We start from the raw sequence: 18615 nt of genomic DNA, 5'->3' as shown, positions 1-18615 counted from the left end.
ATGCAAGATTTCAAATGCCCTGATGTCCTCTTTCCAAATCAGTGTCTTTTCAGTTGTAGTCAGGATTTGGATACGCTGAGGCACAGTCTAACGGTGCCTCCTGGGGAAACCCAAGAATCTACAAAAGCAAGTGTATATTTTGAGAAGCTTTGGTGGCCTCTTGCAGCCTAGATGAAAACAAGCTGCTCGGAATGGGTTAGAGCAGATCACATCAGAGGACAGCTGGATGCTTTGGTTCTGCTAATCAGAAATTAGCAACATACAGATCATTAATACACTGCACTGTGGCAGTTTCACTGCTTGTGCATTCATTCAGTCTTTACTTATCTGGGGTGGGCAAAAGTTATTTACTATAGTAGGTATTTACCTTCACTGTGGTAGATAAAAATGATATTAACTTTGGCTGAGGAGAAATGTGTCACATACCTTCTGGTGAGGAATTACAGCCCTGGGAGAGTCAATTCTAGGTGCTGTGGTTGAAACTGGCACTGGGCGTTTAGATCTGGGGACCCAAAAAAAAAGAGAAAAAAGATTAGCCATCTGGAGTCCTATTTTTCAGCTTTAATTTCATGTAAAAAAGCTGCTTCAACAGGAGCAAAAGCTAAGCATAGCCTAGACTTTTTCTCATGATCATCATGCTTTTTCTACATCCTCATTTACAAAGGTCTTAAATGTGAGAAAAAGTTTGATATAGTTTCTCTGAATGATGAAAAGCCACCAGTTACGGAAGCAGCCTCTGACTTGGGAGATCATCTGTTTTCCAGTAGCTCGCAACAAACTGCATTTTCACACATGACAATCAGCCACAACTGATAGATAAATTCGGGTTTGGGCAGCATGCTGGAAAAAGAGACTTAAAAGTGTCTTAAAATGCAGAGACTAAATCTCAGTACTGAAGCATCTCAAGGTCAGCTCCTGAAAAGATTATTATTTAATAGCTTAAGCTGTACAGCAACTGCCATAATTTAAACCTCTCTGCAGGAAGAAACACGGGCTTCTTTTCAGACAATTTAGTTTCAAAAGGAGCAGACCGCTATTGCATTAACCACACCCCACTCCAAATGTCTGCCTTTCACCTGTATTTGACAAATATACATACGTGTTCATTTAAAAAACAAAAATAAACCCCGCTAAAATGCACACACTTTGCCCTTTCCTTGGAACATAAGAAAGAAAGCACAGTAGTGACAAATGCTAACTGAAGCACTCCAGGATGCTCAGATAAGTGATGAGGTATTTGTGGGAGCTGTTGTGAGAACACCCCCTGAAATCTTTCCAGTACACGTGGGATCACCAGAGAAAATGAAATGAAAAACATAAAAATAGTCAAAAGAATCAGAATTATACAAATAATATCCTATTGCCAACCTACAGATCAGGATTATGCCGGGAATTCTCATCTTTAAAAAGTACATTTCAAAAATTAAGACAGGTACAAAAATGAAATAAAAATACTAAAAAGCACACCAATCAAGGTGAAGTGACTGAGACATTCGGAATTGTTTGCTTTGGACAGGAGATGAATAAGGGAAGACATTACAGAGGCTTAGAAAATAATGAATGGTAGGAAAAGGGAAATAAAGCCATGTTCCTGGACATTAAGTGAAATTGAAAAGACAACACATATAAAATTGATAAAGGCAAACATTTTTTCCTAGAGTACTTGATTAACCTGAAGTGAAACTCATTGTTAGAAGACATCATGGAGCCTATGAGAATAGCAGGATATCAGGAAGGATTAGATATTTAGACTGACAACAAAAACCCCAACAGCTGCTTTAGCTTAGGTAAAAATAAGGAGCCATACAGAGTCTCATTTCTCATGGCACAGCTGAAAAGACTGATAGCAGAAGATCTGTGTTAGGTTCGTTATTTCCTTACGGAGGGCTGTGGTGCACTTTCCTCTGAACCACTTACCAGTGGCATCTGTCAGAGACAGAAAGCTGAGATAGACAAAAAGCAGGCTCATCCATAGGGGCAATCCCTGCAGTAATACCTAGCTTCACATTGAGCTCTGTAAGTAGCTTTAATTGCTGCACATAAAATATTTCCATAAGCAGGAGCAAACAAACAAACAAACAAAAGTGAGGAAAAAAGAGTAATCCTTACAGGAACTGGAAGATTTCCATATAGAAGATATGGAAATTATACTACTTTGAGGGCTGAAAACAAAGATGATGTAATAGATGCCTACCTCACAACGAGATACTGTGAAAATGAGCACAGTTTGAGGAGACAATGAAAACTGACATTTTGTTAAACAACAGGTAATTAACCCGTGAAATTCACTGACAAAGTATTCCTGAAACAAGAGGCTAGAAAATTGTAAAAGGCACTAACTTTGATACTCACAGTTGGAATATATCACAATATACTCCCTAAGACATAATTATCTGAGATATATACACCTTCAAGTTCTAAGCACAAGAGCTAATCGCTAACTGCCTAGAACAAACTTTCCTCAGGTGAGTTACTAAGTGATCTTCCCTCAGGAGTGAGTGCCGTACCCTTCCTCCAACTGCTTCAGCTTGAAAAGAAAAACAATAAATCATATTCATGAGACAGGCACATGTATCATGAAAGACAGCAAAGAAGAGGAAGAAAAAAATAAATCAGCTGCAGCCTAGAACACAGTCAGAGTTGCTGAAAATTGACTGTGACAATTTATGAACAGACAAAGATTTAGGGGGAGATTCTGATCCTCCCTCCATTGGTGTCATTTCTGGGTACACCCCGTTCTTTCTGTGAAGTTATGTGGGGGAACCCGGGCATCCTCCAGACTGCAGCCGCCCAGAGCACGCACTAACTGTCCCCTCCGCTCTGCTCACTGATCATGAATTTTAGTGCCAAAACTGATCAGCGCTGTAAACGCTGTTTGTCACCTACAGGGGTATAGCAACCAACCACATACTTACTGCATGTTTGATGCATAACCGGAAAATATTTGGATTGCAGCAAAGGAATTTATTTACCAGACTACTCCATCACTTCTGTCGTTTATTGTATGTCTATTTTTCCTCGCTCATTACCTGACCACAGAAGATGATGTTAAAAAGCTGTATTTCTTCCATGTAACTGATAAGTTACATCTGTCATTTCACAGTGCTATCCAACCAACATCTTTATTTCACATCGACTTTGAGGTTTCAAGATGTTACCTTAAAACAATGAGGTTCCTACATAACTCTGCCCTGGATGTTTATAGCTCTGACATTTAAAAACAGAATGATGAGGCTTGCGAGATTTAGCAGAGGCTTGCACCAGAGAAAAGGGCAGAAGAGGTGAAGCCAATCTGTGGAATGGAAGTGTACGCACTTACAGAATAAAGTGATTATTTACATAAGAAGCATCACTCCTCCAGGAAAAAACATCTGCAAGTTCAGGACAATTTTTTTTCCTCCCTGTCTTGCTAGATGAGTCAAATCCTGCAGCAACACAAGTTTGCTTTTCAAGTGATGAAGGTGCTGTTGTAAATGTGTGTGTCCAGGTTTACATTTTAATCCATTGATTGCAAAATTATTTTAATCCAAACACTCAGGGAGTGTACTTGCTCAGTAGGGCTATGAAGTGGATGAAAGTCCAAATTTCACAAATGACTGTGATTGTTTTAGATTCAATGTTGAAATGTTCCATCAAGATTGTTTTTCCAAAGCAATTAATTTGATTTCAACTTTCAGACATTTTCTTCTATATTTTCAAAGTTAAAAATGGAAACGTTTCCCTCCCTCATTTCAAAACGAAAATTTGAAACAGTTTTCATGATGAACAAATCCATCATTCCGGTATTTTTTTAATTCTCCTCCCCTCTCCCTCAGTACTGGTTCTCCTTGTTTATGTTGAAACCCAAGATGGATGTGGTTTTGCAAAGCAGTTCAATTTTGATAGCACCGCTGATATGGCTGTCAAAGTTTCTGCTTGTTCCCACCTACCTAAATATATCTTTAATTGCAGAGCACTCGACTTCAATCCTGGCAGCTTTGCGCTCACAACAGAGGTTCATTAGGAGTCAGCTGCACTAAGAGGATCTGCCTGCCTAAGGAAGGGCTGCAGAGAGTTCTGTAATGCACTATCAGTTTAACCCACATCCTCAGGGGAGCACAAACCTGTACTTGCAGAGATGTGACATGATCTAAGAGATAATAGCTCTCTTTCATCTTCATGTGGCTTTTTTATATTTCATATCTTCACCAGTCGGTGTCTACCTTCTCTTTTCTAATTCTCAGGACAACTAAGATCAACATTTATTTTCTTACAGTAAGCTTCTGCTTTCATTTTATTATACATGAGCACTTATTTATACCTTGTTGAGCATCTTAATAATTGTACCTTAATATTTCAACCACTAGGAAATGAAAAGGGGTCAAGTGCATGGAAAGGTAATAAACCAGACTAGATTAGGGTTAGAAATGCTAAGAAAGTATTCTACATACTTACCACCTCATTGAAATGGAATCATTTTGTAGTGGAGCGGGTGAGCACATAGCAAGATGCAAAACAATCCAGCATGTAGAATTGGGTTTTTGATATATATCTGTTTTAACACAATAATATTCCTGACAATTTGGCGGGGATGGGAGGGGAAGAGACATAAAAGGGACAGACCAAACATTCCTCATGGTTATCAATTTGAGGTGTCCATTTAATAAGTGCTCGGATCAGTAATGTGTCAGTTAAATCTTCAGCTAAACAGTGAATTAAGTAGCCAAATAGAAGCTGCTTCTTGTTGGTAAGTCTTGCACAGAAAATTTTGAGTCTCGTGATACCACAGTTTAATTCTCTACGCCCTGCCTGGGACAGCAGCAAACAGTCTTGGTGACTCCAATGGGAATCACAAAGACAAACCCTGAACGTTTCACAGTACTTCAAATATAACCACGATCACTTTGGGGCTGGGATGAGACCTACTTTCCTTCTCTCAGGATATCATCTGTGCCTGCAATAAAATTGAAAAGTATTTCCATCAGCAGTTTTGCTCTCTCTATATCAGTCGCAACTGCAAATATTAGCATTTGGCTGGATGACTGATTTGTTAATTATTTCCCTGCATTGTGCTGCACTCGAACTACAAGATAGGCAATTATGCTTTCCAGGCCTAATGTTCATAGCCACAGCAATATATGGACAAAAACTTTTTAAGCATAAATGGCACCAACCTAAAGGGAATATGCTATCCAAAAAAATCTATGAAAGAGAATTTGTTTGGAAGTATGTAAAACCCATTTTCCCTTAGAAGGGATCTGAGTCAGGGGCAGCTGCAAACATTATGGGTTAGAAAGGGAAAGGAAAAGGGAAGAAGCCTTGGAAATTTTTGTGAAAGGAAGGGAACTGGAGACAATATGCATAAAGCTGAGCTTTTTGAGACAAGGAGTATGTATTAAAAAATGTTGGAGAAGCAAATTCTACTCTCCTGGTTTCTCTTTGACCCTTTCTACTTCTGTGGCATCTGCACAGTGCCTGTTGCATCTTCTTAACTCTTTCCTTCCCTCCTGCTAGGCAAAATCCTTTCTTTTTTGAACTGCCCCACATTCTGCCGTCCAGCCTGTTCCCTCCTGAACGGAGCAACTGGCTACCGATGCCTCCATCTCCTCTTAGTTGACTCGGTACCAACCATAAAATTCCCTCATCCCAGCAGCTCCTATGGGCAAATGGGGAGGCTCTGCCAGTGTCCCTGCAGCTCTGCTCTGCATGGGACAGTTCTCCAAAGACTACTAAGGATGCCTGCTGAGCACCTGCCTGCCACTCACCCAATGCACACAGAAAGCTCTAAACAACCTCCATGGAGCATGGACACCTTTTCAGGCAGGTTATTTTTCTTGCTGTTCTCTTCTTCCTGTCTTTGCACTAGTTTTAAACCATTTCCAAACCTTTTCTCTCCTTATCACTACTGAAAACTCAGGCAAGCCATATAGAAATGTGGGTTCATCCCCAGGAAATTCCATCCAGTTATAGAACTTGTTTATGCTGTCATGGATTGGAATTGTATTGCCATCAACATTGTTGAAAAAATACATTAATTTCTATCAAATCCATAACTTTGTTTCTAAGTAATAAGTAGATGATAAGAATTTCAAAATGAGCTTGCTTTAATGCTGAATTACCAATAGATCACTCACTCAGTTATACACTGATCTACTGTAGCTCATAAAACCTTGTTGACATCACTATATTATCAGTCAACTCTCTCACATAGCTAAGTTGCTTTGTTTTAAGCTCAAATATGATATTTTACTAGTTTTTCATCCATAGATCATAATCATGATGCTACTTCTCTGAATTTTTAATGTTAACCCAATCCAGATACACATTTGACTTCAGATTTCATTACAGGAGTTTTGCACATCTTTTCTACTTATCCATGCTAACTCAGTTTGAATAGCACAGGATTCACAGGTAAAATACATTTTAACTAGGCTGAAACAGGGATTCTGTTGGAGGGAGGATATGTGTTCTTTTTGCTTTCTACTTCTCACTTACATGTTTTCTATGGCTATTACTGATCAGATGAAAGCGTCAGATGTTCCTCTCAATGCTTGCTTTAAAATAACAGCAGAAACATTAACATGAATAGAAGCGGTACATTCAGCACAGTGCAGGCAAAACCACAGTACTTCAAATACTCAGAAATATTTAAACAGGAATTGATTATAAATAGGAAGCCACTATTCTCACCTCAATAATAAATTGGCTAAATGCAGCAAAAGCCTAACTCAGGATACTTTGAGCATCCTGACTACAAATTACTTCCTTTAGTTTCCTGAAGCTGTTAATGAAATGTATTTACTTAACTGATTTTCCTGTAATTCCTCTTACTGGGGATGTGGACCTTACAGCGTGCCACATGGCTTTTAGAGCATTTCTAAGTGACATGTAAGAGAGAGAAAAATTAGTGAACACAATCATGGATAATTAGATCTTAACTACAGTCCGCCTCATTTAGGCCTTCACTTTTTCTGTTTCCAAACTAAAACACTTCAACGAGCTTTCCATTAATGCCTGTACCTGAGAGACTTTGACTGGAAACATAACTCCATGTCTTAAGACTGCTAAGTCAAGACAGTTAGCCAGGACTTGTCAAAAGAATTTGTTTCCTTTTGAAGTGCTCAAGGACTGTTTGAAGTCGTTACAGTAAGGCAGAAACAGCACAGGGCCAGTCTGTACCCAGTGCTCAGTACTGCCACGCTGCAACAGACACCGGCCAGGGACAGCACAGACACGAAGAGATAGCCAACCCCAGAAGGTGCCTGAAAGCCAGGCAAAATGGACCTTGGTGTATCTCAGCTCTCGCTGTAAGAAACAATGGGGCCAGCAATGATTTTTGTGAAAAAAGAATGAGGCTTGATAGTTTTTATAGTGGCTGGTGGGCAAGAAACACCGCAGTAAAAAGGATCCAAAGGAAACTACAAACATCACCTGCACAAATAACGCATTACAAGATCGATCTAGTAACACCTTAGTATTTTACCTGATAGAACAATTCGTCATTCCCTTTCTTAAAAATACTATATCATCCATTCCAATTAGCTTCAAGTGTGTAATTTACATTTTGACATGATGATGCTTAAGCTAATTAATGTTAATCAATAAGAAAAGGTCCCATTGTGACCTTCCCATCTACGGTAACATTTTGGGTAACGTATCCACTTCCTCACTGCAGAATGCAACCAGTAACTGTTTGTCTGAAAGATTACAACTGTCATGTGTATTTAGTGTGTTGTGTCAGCCCATTGACCCTGGTGAGATGTGCCCGTGATACCCATCCTGACCTTTCCACGGTGAGTGCAGTATAATATGTGAAAGGATGCACATGGAGATTATCTTTAGCTCATCCAGAGAATATTTCTCAGCCAAATAAAACGATGATTTTTAACCTCACCTCTAAGCTGGTATTTCGTGGGGGAAAAAAAAAAAAAAGTGATGTGCACTCTGAGAACAGTTCTAATCCCTAAGTAGAATCTTGTTGTAATGAAAACTTCATTGCCCTTTAAAGCCTTGGCATATATCCACAGTTTCCAGGCTCTTTTCTAAAACTAACAAGGACACTTTATGCAGTGAGTGTAAATAGCAGTCCACTCAATTAAACTGCTCATGTATGGAATATATTTATTGCAGTGACTGACAGTGATATTTTATTTCATTTTCCATGGAAAAAGCTGTTCATTAATTTTAACCAGCATTAAATGTTACTACCCAAAGACAGTAACTCACAGCCCTGCCCAAATGCTACCCTGACATCTATTAACAAATTCTACTCTCCTCTCATAACTGCATAGAGAGACAACTGGGCAAGTGATGGGATTCACCTCTATTTCACAAGGAGTGAGGGAGGACCACCACTCTCAGCTCACAGCAATACATGGTAGCTTCCTTAAATCCACTAGTAGGATACGTCTTTTTAAATGCTTTGAGCACACAGCATGATCGGAAGTTTGGGGAGGAAACCTTGGCTATTGGAGGCAGATGGCTCTCAAAAGCTCTAGGTCACATATCTAAGCAAAAAAACCTAATTAGTATCATATGCCACATCCACTATTAATGTTCCTCTACTTTTTCTACTAATATGCTTAAAAATTTGAATTTATACACATTGTGATTCAGTAAAGCATGTAAGCAGCCGTTTGACTGCTCTGCTTTTCTTACCTTTCCGTAGATTTTGTGATACCTCTCCTGAATGCAGGTCCATGCAGTTACCTACAGACTAAGGTGCTCGCTGAGTGATGTGGGGAGGGCTCCAACACAGACTGTCCACATGGTCACACACCTCAGTACTTGGTCCAGTCTAGACCATAATTATTCCAGTGAACGCCACATGGAATATCTAACATTGCATCAGCTTTAAATTTATTCCTTTCTGGTATTTCGCCAGTATTTTCTTAATTTAACCTTTCGGTCCTGCTGTGAATGATATTGGCGTATTTATACATTCATATCCTTAATCCAGTCTGACATGGTCACAACCATCTCACTTCTGCATCCAGTAATTCAGAGATCTTTACTGGGGTCTCAATGTAGACCCTGTTCCCTGAATTTTTCAGTGCTGCTATGCTAGCTATTGTGTCCCAGGTGGGACTCCTGAGTGTAAAAGCACTGCTGCAGCCTCACACAAGGAGCAGCCGTTTGGTACTGGGCGTTCAGTTTCCACAGTTTTAAGATTGCAGTCAGAAAGGCAGGAGCAACCAGGAAAAACTTAGTCACTGCAAGAATGGATTTCAGGAGATATATTCACAATGCTGAACACGAACACTAGCAAATTATCGCTAGCATTAGTGTTCCTTTCCAAAAAAAAAAAAAAAAGTCACATTCATATGGGCTCAGATTCTACCTCTAGTATGTAAGCAGCCCCTGAATGAAAACATCATTAGTCTGATGAATGTAATGGAATCATTCAAATACGGGAAAAAAAATTCAAGCCCATATTTTCATTTTCTGTTTGTTTTTACTAATCATCTCCTACAATGCTTTTAGGAAATGTTTCTACAGAACAGTCTGAGTACCACTATGTCAGACTGTGCTTTCATCAATATTGTTTATATAGTTTTAATTTAGTCTTAAACTGGGATAGATACCCTCTTCTAATTCTTCTGAGCATAAACGCAGCCTAAATCTGGTTCTGATTTAAATCATGCCCATCAGCAGACCTAAAACATGCACAGAATTGGTTACTATTCACAGCTTCAGACAAAAGAAAGCAGTTTACAATAACCACTGCATTCCCCTTGCTTGCAGTTTGCTGTCACCACATGCTTTATTTATAGTAGGCCTGAAATAAATACTGCAGGATCAGCCATCTTTTGGTGCTGCACAAAAAAGGAAAGCTATTAAATATTTACCGTAAGTCTCTCATAGCTGTGCCTCCGACACTTTCCCTTTCACTAGAGAAAAAGATTATTTAGCTCAAGATTTTCCAGCAAAAGACAGTCAAATGTGACTGTCTGGAAGCAAATGGTAGCATCATTGTCATGCCCTGGGAGGGGGAGGTTGTGTCAACACGCACCAGGCGCAGAAAGTCTGCGCCTCCCCTGCTCCTCTCCAGCAGCAGAGGGTGACGCCAAGGCAGGAGTCTGAGAGTGTCACAGGAATGTTTGTGCCAGCAGAATGAGGCGTCCTCATGTTACAGCACTTTCCAAAACTAAGCCAGTACATTTGGTGAATCCTTTCCAAGGAGGCTGATCAGATTCCTTGAGTTAAGATCAAATGGATGTTGTGGATGCTCCAGTGAAATGTGTTGACAAATAATACTGCACTCTCGTGCATTGCATTTACTGTGAATTTAAAAAAGAAAGCCATTTGTATGAAATAAAAATAGATTTTGCATGCATTTAGTTTTTCACCTGTGAAACGAATACTGTAGGACAATAAGTTTACAGCCCAGTCTCTGTGGGACAGCCAGCCAGTTAAAGATGAACTTTGACTGGCCCAGAATTAAAATGCCTGGGTGCAGCTGTGTAGCTCAAGTAACTGATTAGAAAACTGATACTGAAAAATGACTGAGGACTAAACTCCAGGAGGCCACAAAAAGATTAAAAGCAAAGCAATGTCTTTTTCCACCACAACCCAGGTCATTATAGAGTATGATCATAGCCTTCCATAGCATTGTCTAGCAGAACTAGACTTCCTCTCAGTACATCTAGAGTCATGTAAGTTTCTAAGGAATGAGCTGCATCTACCTAAGTATTTAATGTTTTAGAATATCAGCTTTGTTTGCCTGAATACTATCATGCCACATGGAGTTCTACTGGGTAATAGTGCACAGTGCCAAAGAAATTTCTTTCTCCCCTCACTGCTGTTCTCTTTTCTTCAGCAAAAGAGAATTCGCTTCCCAGATGTGTTTTGTCTTCTAAACCGAAGGAAGCAGAGCTGGTCTGGAGTGTCCCATACCTTTCCACACCACTGGATCACAGGTCTCTTTCTCTAGGAATGGTACAAATACTTCAGCTCCCTGACACTTGCCTGTCTGTATCCTTTAGCTTCCCAAAAGGAGCACAGGGAGGGCAGGCTCTGGAGCAGGAGGCAGCCAGACATTGAAAATGAGCAGTCAGAAAACGCGGTGCTGCACTCAAGCCAGTAACAAGACAAGTTCTGGCTGCCTGATCAAACCTCTGGCATACTTGGCAAGATCTTCATCCTAATTTTGTGGTTTCATGTGAAAATATAGCATGGGTGAGGTGATAAGAACAAATTTAACCGGGAGTTTAAGGAAGGAAGATATCAGAAAAACACTTGACATCCACAAATTCCTGAACCCATAATGGGATATCTACATGACAAACATGGCGAATTCCACTCAGGCCAGCACTGCGCACTAAGCACTCACTGACGAGCAATGTCAGTGCATCTTGAACAGCACAGATTGATGGTACTTGAAGAAAAACTAAGTTTGTATAGCCAGAGAAGTGCAGACTCTCATTGTTTAGGCAAGCAAGTACGAATGGGCATTCTTAATGCTTCCCTTCTGCTACATTTGATGGCTTGCAATTTGATGTCCTGCACAAGTGCTGACACCATGTACAGCTTTTCTTGACAGCCAAATAAAAAATAACCAGTTCCCCACCCTGAAAGAGAAACCCCACAGGGAACTTAGACGCGATAATAAAAGTGAGTAGCAGCAAACACTGTCTGAACTGTCAGGTTATAAACAATGCTCATGAAACCTTCCTGGCCAGGATCAATAAAAGGAAAGGCCATCGCTCTTGAGAGCCAAGAGCCATTAGAAAAATAAAAAGCTTTCTGTCTCAGAGCATTTATGTCTAGATTTCACATTCCACTGCTTCTTCCATGGCCTTACAGACTAAACAAGTGCGTCCACTTCTGCTTCCAGTGCTGCAACAGTGAAACCAAGCCACAGATAGGCTGGTAAGGCATTCCATGACCTTGAAACATGCTTTGTGGAGCCATGTGACTACTGCACATAAATGTCCAGGATCATCAAAATTTAGGGCTTAAGTTTTCCTGTCACAACAGTCCATTTCCCAACGCACATATATGCCTTTTCCATTTGAAAGGATTTCCAATGTTTCCAAACTTTTATGCAAATTAGGTAACTGAATGTATCCATCTCTAAGATCTTTATGGAAACTAGCTTTGTTTTTCCATATTAGTAGAACACACCACTCCAGTTTCATTGCTGCAAGCCATGTCTAAAAAAGTAAAAATTATCTCTTAGCACAGTCATTTTCCTGGTAACCAAGTCCCACGAGAATTTGCCTTTCTCCTGTTTTGTTCTTATTTGGTTGTAGAGAGGTGGGCGTTGGTCCCTTCTCCCGAGTGAATAATGACAGGACCAGAGGAAATGGTCTGAAGTTGCGGCAGGGGAGGTTTAGATTAGACATTAGGAAGAATTACTTTACTGAAAGAGCGGTCAGGCACTGGAACAGCCTGCCCAGGGAGGTGGTTGAGTCACCGTCCCTAGAGGTATTTAAGAAACATCTAGATTTGGCACTTCAGGGCATGCTCTAGTGGCAGAGATTGTAGGGTTTTTTTTGTGTGTGTATGGTTGGACTCGGTGATATCAAAGGTCCTTTCCAACCGTGAAGATTCTATGATTCTATAAAATTACTATCAATAGAGACTGCTCCCATATTTTTCATGTTAACAGTTCTTCTCACCAATACAATCTTTGTAAAATTATGTTGGTTGAAAAAAAGTATGTTTCATTGTAAATTTGAGGCAGGTGGCTAAACTGACACAATCTTTTCGTACTTAGTTAAATTAGCCCATTTGTGCCTAGGAAAAGTGATTTTTCAAGGTGAGATTAATCTAACTTTCCAAATATTGCGGAGATGCCTTTTGCTCAAGACTTTGGGATACTGGATCTTTAATAGGGTTCTATGCACATGTCAGTTGGCTGAGATCATGTGCTCGTAGGGTTTAGCTTAGCTTGTATAAATACTGAATTGTGCAAAGTTAAAACCAGCTTAATGTCTCTGAGCACAACTTTTTGTATAGCCCCTAATCATTTAAGAAACAACACCCTAATTGAAAAAAAAAATCACTTTTCAGTCTTTGTCATTTGTTTTTCCCATATAACTCTAGTAAGGCTGAATGGGTCACCGATCAAACTAATACCTCATATCAAAAAGCGACTGTCACACTGAAGATGAGATTCTACGAATTGTATAAGTTTAGAGCAAAAGCACCATCTGTAAAAGTTCTCACTTGCTAAGAAAGAAGCTGTCTGACCTGTTTGTGCTTAATAGTATTTCATATCACTTAAAGCTGTTTTCCTTGTTTTCAAAATGTATCTTAACTCATCTACATCTATTATCTACGCAAGCATATATCAGTCTGTGGAACACTCCATTCCTGCTTATTTTGACTGTTCATTATCCACATCAGTTGATTATCTGAATCACATACTATTGTTTTGGAACCAAGAGACAAGGCAAGCTTTAAAAAAGAAAAGAAGCAATAGAGCAAGAAAGCAATAAATAACGATACTTCCACTAGAATTACGTGGAAAAAGAATAATGCATACCACAATAAATAAAGCTTTAGCAGTCTGAAAATACTTTAAGAAAATTAAAAATTACTTCAGTCATTAAACAATAAGCAAGCTGTCCTGGATGCTGTAAAACACTTTTTTTTTTTTAACGCTGTGGCCGCTAGAGTTGCTGGTGGTGTAATTTAGAGGTCAGCAAGTACAAAAGCACAACAATTACTCACATGAACTATCCCTGCCTGATCCACGCGATCAAGATTACTGTTTTAAGTGACTTGCATCTGTGATATGTATTACGATAATCTGTTTTTGTCAGTCACAGATTTGGGAATCCTTCATCTGTGTGGAAGGAGAAGTGATGATTTAGAGTTTTAAATGCCAGGCCATAGAGGCAGCCACTGGACCACTTTTCAGGTCCAATATCCAGGAAAATTAACTCGAAATGTGCAACAAGCAAAAGCACAATAAGAAACATTTTCTCTCAATGTAAAAACACAAGGATCCAATAGAAAAGGAGGCAGAAGTTCTAAAATACATTATCAGAGATGATTCTCCTTAACTTTCAAATACAAAATAATCCAGAACAATGTAATTTTTTTAAAAACGATATCATACCTATATTCATAATATCACTAGCATTCATTATAATGGAGCAAAAAGAAGCTGGAATGGGTCATAGGATGAGAATTCAAGTACCTGCATCAAGATAGTGCCCCATCTTCCCTCAACAACTTTGGAAGACCGTTTTCTTCTGCTTTTGATATAAAGCCCATTTCAGTACATTTCGGATTATGCTCCTACACACATCATACAAGGCGACAGAAATTATTCCATGCATCTCCCTACCTCCCTTGCGTTCATTGAAACAGTTAGACTACAACCTTTGAGAAAAATCTGGAACAGATGAAAATCTGAAAACTCTTTAATTTAAACTCTTTCCAGAAAATGTGTGTGACACATTTCCAGGAAATACATAAGTCTACCCAGTGTTCTCAAAGAAGCTAACAAATAGGTTGCAATTTTGTTAGCATCTTTCTACTTTGTGTACTTATTTTATACATTATCTGGAATGCCCACTTAAAGACAAACTTGAGAATGGTGAAGCCATGTGGGAAACTCAGCCATATATTTTGCTTTAGAGTACTCTGTCTCGGAAACTTCAGCTAAAGATCTTTTTTCCTTAGGTGTTTGTCTGTTCCTGATACTGCTTAGCTCTACTGTATAATCATGTAGAAATTGTACTTCCACATTACAACCTGCTTTCCGTACCTGTCTCTGCCTGGCCTATGCAAAAATTATTTTCTCCACAATGCAATAAAATAGCAGTTATTTTCCTTTATATAATTATGAAGCGTTACATATTAATACAACTATTACAGAAAACCTCTGTGCAAGGTTATCTGACTTGAGAACAAGTTTCCTTGGAAGCAACATTAACTAGGGAAAGTTGAGAGACCCGTTATGTGAAGAGATTCTGCTTTCTCAATTGCAAGACAACTTTTATCACATCTCTATGAGAAAGTCTGTTCTCTCCATGTTCTACTGGCTTCCTTTCCTGCACTCAGGCTACTCCTTTCTTATTCTGTCAGACGCAGGGAGGACACTTTCAAACTCATAGGTGCCAAACCATTAACACAAATTCTCAGGCTGCTCTGATTATTCACCATGTGAATGACAGGTTCTTCCCACGTGCTCATAACACTTGTTACTATGGTCATTTCTAGAATAGTTGTTCATAAATTAACCAAACAAAACCGTGTGTTGTCCACATGGGAATAAGAAACATCACTGTTGGATTTATTTTTTAACTGAGGCTTGAATGGATATGGGATTATATCCGCATTCAACAGGCTAAATTCAACACAGGTACACTCAACGTTATCAACCATACTGATTTCTACGTGAATCCATCTTATTTCTACAAGAATCAGAGCAGATTTTAGTTTTCCATCTCATATCTGCGCCATGAACACTTCTGAATCTAACAGACAGAGATAAAACATCTATATCCCTTAGTCACGAGTTTCAGAGGATGCCCTTAGGAATGTAAAGACTTTAACTGATATCATCATACTTCTGAAGAGTGAGGCTCAAGTTGTGGCTGGCTGACTTGATCTTGTTCTGGGCCTCTAAGTGGGTCATGCTGTCAGTGTTGACTCCATCAATGGCTACCACAAGGTCCCCTTGGTTCATCTGTGACTGTGCTGCCTTGCTGCCAGGAGTGATCTGTGTGGGGGGAAAAAAAAAAAAAAAAAAAAAAGGCATTATCAGGCTAAGTCATTTTGTACACAAAGTACTTCTAGAGAACTCGCCAAGAATTATAATGAGGAATAGATACAGCAACAAATACAGTAATAGATACAACACTATCTGTTATTGTAGGGGTGGAACAACAAAATTTATGGAAATTAAACAAACTCAAAATTAGCTCACATTTCTGCAAAGGTCCAGTACAACATCTACTTGTCATTACTTCCATTTTGAGAGGTTAAGCCCAATGTAGTGGTTCCCTTACCACCTATTATTTCCTCCTCAAGGGGATAATTACCACTATTTATATTGGAGTAGTATACAGAGACATTACTCAGAAGCGGGAAACTAATGAACCGCTATTTACTGCATGATTTTATTGTATTTTTCCTCCAAAAAGCCATTTTTCCCAAATTAATTCATTATATTGAGCAGACAGAAAATGAATGCGTGTGAGGGGCCTTGGACATGCTTTGCTTCTTTTATAGTGAGCTTTATAGGAAATCATTCTGCTTAACCTTACCCACAGACAAGTATAGCTCCATTACCAAGACAGATTACTACATTATCAACCTGTTGGCCCTGACCCTCCAAAGACAGACCAGCACTTTTAGAAATAAGAAGCCACAATGCTTCAACTACAAACCCAACTACAGAGACAACAGTTCAGAAATTCTGGTCATTCAATATGGCATCACTCTTTGTTAGCTCCAGATGCCTCGTGAACTGCATCTGCTCCGAATGGACAGATCCCAATTTTACACAGCCCTCTCAGCTTGCATCTGGATGACATTGATTCAGCACAGCTACTCATGAAACTTGCCTCCATTAGGGAGCTCAAACTAAAACGAAAGAGCCTTCATGTACCATCAGGCACACAAATTTTAGTGAGCACATCAGAGTTGTCCTCTGCTTTCAGCACTCAGTACTTAAAGGGTACAGACATAAGCTATAGTCTTTGCTCTTATTTTTAGGTACTCCCTTACATTCTTCACTCCTGAAAAACCCCAAGGATAATCTAAAATACTACAAGAAAGGCTGCTGTCAAAAACCCTGTTCTTTCAGCACAGTGAATATAAAAGAAAGATGTGTCTAATTATGAGCCAAAACTCCCGTGTGAATTCAGCCAGGCTGAAACTGTGGAATTAAATTCCTAAGGAAACCAAAACCCAACACAAATCCAAACATTTTTCCTCATCAAGTGTGAAGTGAAATTTCTTAAGCTGCCTTCCCTAGTATGACCTCAAAACACTTCAAAATATGTACGTACTCAAAGCCCTCCCAAAACAATTCCCTAGGCTGCTTGTTTGTGCTCTTCCACTGGAAAAGACAAAGAAGAAAAAAGGAAAAAAACCAAACCCCTTTCTTAAGACTCCATTAAAGGTGCTTAGTATTGAGGCTGGCAGTCTAATTGACAGCATATTCTGACAATTTATTTACTAGAACAGAAGCTCCAGTATCAGGGTGCTAGAATACAGCACCCTGAATACTCAAACACTAAAAACAGATTACTTTGGAATTAGGCACTGTAAATAACATCCCAGAACTGATCTGACTGGAAGGGATTGCTTTCTATACCTTTCCATTAGAAAGAATATCAATAAGTGCTCTATTTTCCGAGTGAAGGACGGGCACAGATATAATGTTCTCCTGCAAAGTAGAGCTGACTGATAATGGCAGTGCCATTCCCTGATGTATTTTTCCGTTGTTAAGGAACTGAGGGGTGGGGGAAATACTCCGTGGAAGTTTCAATGATGGAGTTTTATTCTCTAGTTTAACATACCCTCAAAGAAAGAGATTAGTAGAAACAAGAGATTCATATTACAAGCATAGTTTCCCTAACCTATTATACAAACATTAGCTGCTATGCCTTTCATTGACTTACATTGTGCTAAGTACACAGAATCTAGAAGCCTATAAAGAATATGGATTATTTGCATACCCACATATACTTGTACAGTTACTCAAAGACCCTTCCCCGCTCAGTCCCCCAAATATGTCAAGAAACAAAATCTGCAATAAAATAAGAGGTCAGGAAAAGGCAAAATGTGAACAAAAGCAAAACGCAGATAATCAGTCAGTCAGACGTGAATTCACCAGGTAGGACACTTCAGTCTTTCTCAATTTACCTTTTTTCTCTAGTAATATAAACTGTTTGCCAGTCAGGTGGACACCAAGGCTTGAGCCTTCTTGATAAAGATTTTTTAATAAATAATCTTCACACATCACTTGCCTAAGACACCACTTTTTACCTCCTCATGAAACATGCAAGTTTTTGCCTACAAAACGTTAACTGTGTGATGCCGATACTTCCAGTCTCCAGGCAGCTGGTTCCGAATGCTGGGAACATCAACCCAGTTACTGAAAGTCAAATTTCTGCCCTAATTTGGGAATTCCTATTTAACACATGTCTCTCCTTCCATTCCGCAGTGATGCTTCAAACAAAATAAGCCCAGAGACGCAGAGCTTCCACAGAAAGGATAAAGAAACGTAGATCTGTGACTAGTTTAAGATGCTGTAACATAACTTCCCTCTCAGTTTCTCTGATTTCTACTTTTTGCAGACCCAAATTTAAACGCTATATCTTAAAATAAAGATACATCAGGTAACTACAACTGTCCTAGAATTAGAGCCAAATTTAGAGGGAGGGGATGGTTATAACTAGTGACCTGATTTCACTTACTCTAGTATTTTCTGCCTAACACTTTCAGGAAATACTAAAGTCCTGGGTAACTTTGAATTTGTGATTTATATGAATTTCTAACTACTACCATTGCAACACCCTTTCTGAGGCAAAGAGCTACAGGAGAACCATACTGTAAAAGATAAGGAAATGGTCTCAATCATGGCTTACCAGCCACTGTTCCTTTATTTGAAAGGGAAATTAAACGGATTTATAGTCATCTCTTCAGCTAAGTATAATGGTAACG

The 18615-nt window shown here is 39.2% G+C and overlaps 1 protein-coding gene across 19 annotated transcripts in view; it reads right to left on the bottom strand.

Annotated features, from left to right (window-relative positions):
• LDB3 (LIM domain binding 3) overlaps nt 1-18615 on the bottom strand; it is a 129466-nt gene that overhangs the window by 74314 nt on the left and 36537 nt on the right. For all 19 annotated transcript variants that reach the window (XM_054206918.1, XM_054206920.1, XM_054206919.1 and 16 more), the window contains 2 exons: nt 15510-15661; nt 427-502 (listed from right to left, as the gene is read on the bottom strand). In XM_054206918.1, coding sequence (XP_054062893.1) covers nt 427-502; nt 15510-15661 — 228 coding nt within the window. The remainder of the gene's footprint in view (nt 1-426; nt 503-15509; nt 15662-18615) is intronic.

This window comes from Rissa tridactyla, chromosome 6, assembly GCF_028500815.1.
Source record: "Rissa tridactyla isolate bRisTri1 chromosome 6, bRisTri1.patW.cur.20221130, whole genome shotgun sequence".
Taxonomy (NCBI): Eukaryota; Metazoa; Chordata; class Aves; order Charadriiformes; family Laridae; genus Rissa; species Rissa tridactyla.
This window is presented reverse-complemented; position numbering and strand designations above follow the sequence as displayed.